General features: G+C 39.1%; 1 protein-coding gene across 1 annotated transcript; it reads left to right on the forward strand.

Annotated features, from left to right (window-relative positions):
- Positions 1-6,179: 6,179 nt before the first annotated feature.
- Positions 6,180-7,157, forward strand: LOC307005657 (free fatty acid receptor 3; the record flags this gene model as incomplete). The annotated part of the gene is made up of 1 exon (XM_079626028.1): positions 6,180-7,157. The coding sequence occupies one exon, from the start codon at positions 6,180-6,182 to the stop codon at positions 7,155-7,157; it is 978 nt and encodes a 325-aa protein (XP_079482154.1).
- Positions 7,158-7,571: the final 414 nt, after the last annotated feature.

The following is a 7,571-nucleotide window of genomic DNA, read 5'->3' on the forward strand; positions in this document are numbered from 1 at the left end:
ATAATTCATGAGTGTTCTGTACACAGTTTTAAAAAAACTGTGAAATTTACAGTAAAAAAAGGGCAGCTGTGGTTGCCAGTATTTTACCATAAAAAATATGGTGGCAACCTTTTATGTTTTACAGGACTTCAATATACAGGCAAAAAAAACAACAACATCAATATAGTAACAACCTTACTTTGGACTTAAATTTACGGCCAAAAAAGACATCTAACATGGCTGAGCTATTCTGTTAAACAGGCATATGAAGTTACCCTGGAAGTCCAGAGTTCTCGCGAGAGCACATTTTGAATTTTCTCAGCGAGTTCATTAATCTTTCAGATTTAGGTCTGGATTTCCAGGCTAATATGAAGTCTGAACAGATGTACTAACTCTGGAATCTTTTTTTTTTAAAGTCAGTGCATGCTGTGTTTACATCGTTCCAGTTTGAAGGACAAAAAAATGCATGGCATTGTTAGACATGCATATGTGTAACCCTAAATCATGATAAATGTTCAACATAATATTTAAACCTTGCTAGAGAATAAATGATCAGCAAGTGGTTGTCACAAAAGACATTATCGCTCGGCTGCTCGCTGGTATGTTATTGTCAGTGGATGTATAATATCAGGCATGTGCAGGCCGTCGCTATAATTCACCAGAGTCAGCTCCCTCCCTCGTCACAACATTGCTTGTCTCTTTCCGATGACGACAATTGATTTTTTAATACGTGATTAACTTGATTTGTATTCTACAGTAAAATTATCATCCATCTCTTTTTTTTTGGCATGCTTTTTTATTTTTATAGGCAGACCACTTATTCTTTGGTGCTGAAGTGAGAGGGGGAAACGGAGTAAAGCACAAGGAGCTTCCCGGAGGAGAAGAGCAGACGCAATCTCATGAAACTGGCCAAAAAGTGGAGTGTGTGTGTGTGTGTGTGTGTGTGTGTGTGTGTGTGTGTGTGTGTGTGTGTGTGTGTGTGTGTGTGTGTGTGTGTGTGGAGGCAGCGTCCCGAACCGACCCTGGGTTAATGAAGGTACGTTTACAAAATAATTTAAAGTCACTTTTGTCCATTATTCAGCAGTTAAAAATGTAGACATTTATCGGTTTCAGGCCTTTTGTGTTTAAATAAGTTAATGATAATCTGGTGAATGATGAAATTTATGTGTCTAATCAAATGATGGTTTTCTGAGGATTTAATCAATGCATTAGGGATGAATGATGATGCATTATCATCTCATCTGAACTCTGATCAGCTGGGATGAGCTATATTTAATTTAGTGTTCAAGTTTGCTGACTCAGTTTTGCTCATTCCTTCCCAATATAGCTAGAGGGAACTAGTGGGTGTTTTTAGATCCAGCTGAATCACGTCTGGTTATGCAATAATTTTTGCTATTGTAACGTGTATTGCACGTGATTGTGAAAGGACTGAATTTCCTACTTTAGGGGGATTCCATGCTGACAACTGGGATTTTCCACGATTTTAGCTACTGAATAGAGGATTGACCTGAAAGACTTGATAGTGAACTTCTGCTGTATTCCATTCACAATTGAGATTTCCAAAGTCCTACTTGGAACAGTGCAATTGAACGCAGAAAAGGGCTGATTTCACTAAGATGGCAAACGTCACGCAAACATGGTGGCACCCAGGGAGATTGTTATAGTCGATGATAAATGTTGACTTTTAAGCAATAAAACTATCCGATCAGTCAGAGCCGATTGCAAACTGTAAAACACTGTAAATGATCCTCTGGTGATAATCATACACCTGTAGAATAAATGCTTGCATTGAACAGCATCGTTTATCCATCACAGTTTGGTTGCTAGGAGACATCTTAATGACATTCGAACACCTGCAAAACTAACATCACCTGTATTGCTGATTTGAAGCAACATACGAAGACTTCAAATGCAAAAAAACTCTAAGTGCCACCTGAAATTTTCTTCTAGAATGATCATTTTTTTATCAAGCTTGTATATTTATGTTCAGTTATTTCACTTTAATGGCAATGAAAAGTACCTATTAATTCTCATTAAAGTGAAAATACTGAACTTAAATATCGAGCTTGATAAAAATGCTTGATTCTCATTTTAGAAGAACATTTCAGATTGCACTTAGAGTCTTCACTCTTAAGAAAAAAAAAAGGTTCAATGGGGTTCTAAATAGAACCCAAGGATTCTTGACTTTTGGAACCTTTATTTTTAAGAATGTAGAAGAGCCATTGTAGAACCTTTCAGTGAAAAAAATGTTTTTTGTGTGTGAAGAACATACCCGTAATCTGAAGAACTTTTTCAAAGAACCTTTTGTGAATTTCAAAGGTTCCATGGATGTTGAAGGTTCTTTATGGAACCAATAAAACATAATGTCCCACATCCAACTTTAGATAGAATACAGCATTATTCCCAGCCTTATCTTTTTAAATCCGCATTCGATTTCTGGGGATGTTTTGGGATTATTCAGTCCGGTGGTCAGTTTGAGAGGCTCGATAGCGTTAAAGTGAAGGAGAGGCCAGAAGGATTCATTACTCCCAGTGACACTCACATATACAAGCGCACACCCATCATCTTTAAACACACATCCCACACACCCTGAAGGAGTATAAATCCCGATAAGACTGCATAGACGTGCTCACATGTACACATAGAGCGCCAGAGACTGCGCGAGGAGCACGCCGGGTTGGATCCAGTCCTCATTTATTAATTTTCCCTTATCAGTGTACAATATTGAAAATGGAAAGCAAACAGCTGGTGCGGAAGTTGTCAGCATACAGACCATAGTCACTATTGAAAAGCAAGAGAGAGTCAATACAGAAGCACAGCCAAGAGATCTACTTTGGTGAGTTCGTCTTTTTGTCTTAACTTAAAAGCAGGGATCGGTTTAAGTTGTTCCCTTATTGCGTGATTGTCCCTTTTTGATGCTTGCGTAACAGTTTTACCTTCTTCATGAACTATGTTTTAATACTTCTTGTAGACATATTCCAGTAACTGTTAGTTCTGGTAGCAGTGTGTCGTTATTTGTGAGGATAATCTCCAGGAAATCGGTGCAATGCAAAGTAATTTAAACATAGTTAAGCATGTTAAACTGAGCCAAGAGTGCTTTTAAATCATCATATTCAGCAAAATATTTATGCAAGTTTGTTGATCTTTTGGCTGAGTTTTCTGTGGGCGCAGATTCCTTTTGAGCCTGGTCGTCTCGTCTTGTCTTCCAATAGTTTTATAGAGTCTAGTTATTGTTTTACAGTTCTTACACTGACACAGTGAGCTCTGTTTGATACGTCCGGGTGTCATCTCTTGCTCCTGGATGTCTACTGTTTTGTGATCCTAGTTAAACACACTTGAACCTGCTAATACAAGTCTTCAGGATTCCTGGAAACTTGAAGGCAAGTGTGTTGGAGGGAGCTAAACTGTGCAGGACATCGGTCATACGGAAGCAGGATTGGACACCCCTGATCTACGTTATGGTTCATTTAAACTGCATTGATCCACAGATCTTTATATAAAGTTGGATATATATATGTAATAGAAGGAAATCCAAGGCACTCTTCTTTGGAAATATATAAAAAGCCTTTATTAGATTGGCTATTTCATGGTAGAAAATTAAAAAAAAACATGGGGAAAAAAACAACCCACAACACACCCTGAAGAAGGCTGATTGTGCCGCTACGCGTGGGTTGTTTTTTCCCCCATGTTTTTTTTAATTTTCTACCATGAAATAGCCAATCTAATAAAGGCTTTTTATATATTTCCAAAGAAGAGTGCCTTGGATTTCCTTCTATTACATTTAGTTGAATTCCCAACCCCAAAGAGCACCTTCAAAAAACTTCCTTATGTTGAACTCCTTGAGCACCCTGGACATTTTTTCTTTTTGGATATATATATATCCAACTTTATCCAGTACACTCACGTTAAGCACTAGATACTGCATAGTAAATCTCAACTGCCTGGATTATGATATTCTGACTCAGCACTTTATATATATATATATTAGTGGAGTAACGGTACACAGAAGTCACGGTTCGGTTTTGGGGACATTTACATATCTAGCCCTTCCAGATTCCTGATAGCTTAAAATTAAAAATTTAAGGAATTGTTGATTTGTTTCTCTAATTGATAGATTGACCAATGCTGCACAGGGAAATGCAACGGGGGTTTTCAAACGTATCGGTTTGATTAATGTGTTGTGCACTGTCATTATTCTGGCGAATGCACAAAGCTCAATATTACGCTTGAGCAAGAAGGAGAAAAAGAGTCTACTTCACCTTTCCACGAGAAGACAGAGAGTGAAGCGGGATCATATTTCCAGGACTGTAGTAGCGAGACTTCCACGACACAAATTGGCACAATGCAAAATGATTTTGTCTCATTATAACAGTGGAAACAACTTATGGTCATTTATGGTCATACAGATAAGAGTTAGACGTCATTCGAAACTGTAAAGGGTCTGTTTTTATTTGTGCACAATCACAATAAAAACAAATCATTGTGCTTTTGTAAAATAAAGAAAACAATTAGGTAGCCATTTTCTACAGTTCCGGTTTCCTTTCCGTGAAGTTTGTGGAGCGCGTCACAAAAATGACCGAAACTCAGTGTACAGGCTACTATAAAGCTCTTGCATGCCATCTGAACTCTTGTTTTGGGTTGGTGCATAGATCGTCTCTTCTTCTTCTGCTTTTTTCCCCTGTTGTGGCGGTTAGCAAACAGCATTGCATTACAGCACGCCCCCTTCTGGATTGGAGTGTGGATCACATGTGACTATATTTGTCATCTGACTGTATGCACCGAAACGTGACGTCTGTACTATGATTGGTCGGGAGGAAAGCATGTACCGTTACATCCAATATATATACAGTATACTCATGTAGGGTGATATATAATATAGTAAATCTCAATTTCGGTGATATATAGCAAATCTGAACTGCTTGATTGATTATATCAGGGGTATTGGTTATATCATCTCCAGGGGGCGCCAGAGTATGCCAGGGGAGGCGCGGAGAGTGGTAAAAATGATAGCCTAATTATTAGTTTAAATTAATAAAATGTATTATTCTCAAAAAAAGGTCTTGTTTACACTGCAGGTCTTGATGCCCAATTCTGATTTGTTACCTTTATCCAATTTCTTGACCGTCCGTTTACTCGTTCTTTCAACTGTATCTGATTCATGTGTTTACTCTTGTCATTTCTGAAACATCGCGCATGCTTAAAGGGTTAAATTCTCTTGCACAGATTAACACAAAATATGCCTGATGCTAGCTCTGCGATATATGCAAAGTTTGCCAAACATCACCATGATTTGGAGACGGAGAAGGACGAAAAGATTAGAAAAATTTTAGGATGAGCAAGCCAACCTTTGATATGTTGAGTCAACGTTTGTCCACATTCCTCTCCTACCATCCCTTCGCAGATGCGCGTCTGGGTTTCTCATGTCATTAAACCATGGACATGTAGCCTAATGCCTCACGAAATCCGATCTGCCTGTTTACATGACAGTCGCATTGGCACATATCTGATTTATTTCCACATATGAATTAGGCCTGAAACTGATCTCGAAATATCTAAATGCATGCGTTTTTTTCCTGTTTACACGGTCATAGAACACATCTGATCTGTGTCACATATGAGCAAAAAATCAGAATTGGGTCACATTTCACTGACGGTGTAAACGAGGCCTAACTGCACTTGTCATGTCACAAACAATGATAAAAGTGAGGAGTTAAGAGTCTGACATTCCTATGTGTGTGTGTGTGTGTGTGTGTGTGTGTGTGTGTTTGTTTTTTGGGTAAAGGGAGGCCCACTGTCTTAGACTTTGAAAACCCCTGGATTATATTATCAGAATTTGTAACTATATTATCGCCCAGCTCTCTCTTTAGATAAAGTTGGATATATAAGTATGATCATATATATCAGCATACAGTATACTGATATATACTTTATATCAAATTTCAGCTGCTTGATCATATATGTAAACTATATTATCACCCCGCTCTCAGATCTGTTAAATGTAACGTGAAGATATTAAGATATTTTATAAACATTAACATCATGATTTTCTGCTGCTTTGAAACAATGTATATTGTGAAAAGCGCCATACAAATAAGTTTGATTTCACATTTCTATTTACACTTCAAATTTCCAGGACTGAAACATCCAGCTCTACACTGAGGCCTCCTTCTCTCGCGTGGGCCGTATGGAACACAGCAACCATGCAGGTCTGTGATTATCATCTGTGTCTCACCGTCTACATCTTCACCTTCATCACCGGCTTCCCGGCCAACGTCTTGGCCTTCTACACGCTCAGCCGCAAAGTTTGGAGGAAACCGGCTCCCATCGACATCCTCCTCCTCAACCTCACCATCTCAGACTTGCTCTTCCTCATCTTCTTGCCCTTTAAAATGCAAGAAGTGGTCAACAAAATGGAATGGAATATCGACTACTTTCTGTGTCCGCTGTCTGGCTTTGTCTTCTACATGACCATCTACAACAGCACCTTTTTCTTGACCGCGGTGAGCATGGAGCGTTATCTCGGCGTGGCGTTCCCGATCCAGCACTCTCTAAGGAGAAGACCCATATACGCCGTGTTCGCCAGCATCTTCATGTGGGTGTTTTCCATCCTTCACCTCAGCATTGTCTACATCGTGCCCTACTACAACCCATCCGGGATGCTCCCGCCATCCCGTAACGTCTGCTACGAGGGATTCACCGACGCTCAGCTGGAGATCCTCCTGCCCGTGCGTGTGGAGTTGTGCGTCGTTCTCTTCTGCGTTCCCTTCCTTATTTGCAGCTTCTGCTACATAAACTTCATCCGCATCCTCTCAAGACTGCCGAACATTGGCCGGCGGAGAAAACTGAGAGCGATTGGATTGGCTTTGGGGACGTTGTTGGTGTTTGCGCTCTGTTTTGGACCCTATAACGTCTCACATGTTGTTGGCTTCATAACAAAGAAAAACCCAGCTTGGAGAGACAAAGCCCTTCTTCTCAGCACGTTCAATGCTTGCTTGGATCCGTTTATTTTTTACTTCACCTCCGCGGCCGTTAGAAACACACTTAGTGCAATTTTAAGGGGCATTTGGGGTAGAAGCTGGTGCCAATGCCCACGAATCCTATGGAGCTCAAAGAAGGAGACTCCTGAAACTGAGAAAAACAGCCTCCCGAAACCACAGGAGGTCACAAACGCACTTTGACCAACAGTTTTATTTATAAGCAGTGGAATTTTTTTGGTACACAAATACATGTGAAACTCGAAAAATTAGAATATGGTGCAAAAAGTTCATTTATTTCAGTAATTCAACTTAAAAGGTGAAATTAATATATTATATTGACTACATATTATATTTCAAGCTTTATGATGATTATGGCTTACAGCTTATGAAAACCTTTTCACAATATTCTAATTTAGAATTTGGTGTTTTCATAAGCTGTAAGCCATAATCATAAAAATTATAACAAATAAAGGCCTGAAATATCTCACTCTGCATGTAATGAGTCTATATAATATATTAGTTTCGCCTTTTAAGTTGAATTACTGAGATAAATTAACTTTTACACACGGTATTCAAATTTTTCTAGTGTCACCTGTGCATGCTGGGAAAACATTG

Source organism: Phoxinus phoxinus, assembly GCF_949152265.1.
Source record: "Phoxinus phoxinus genome assembly, chromosome: 10".
Lineage (NCBI taxonomy): Eukaryota > Metazoa > Chordata > Actinopteri > Cypriniformes > Leuciscidae > Phoxinus > Phoxinus phoxinus.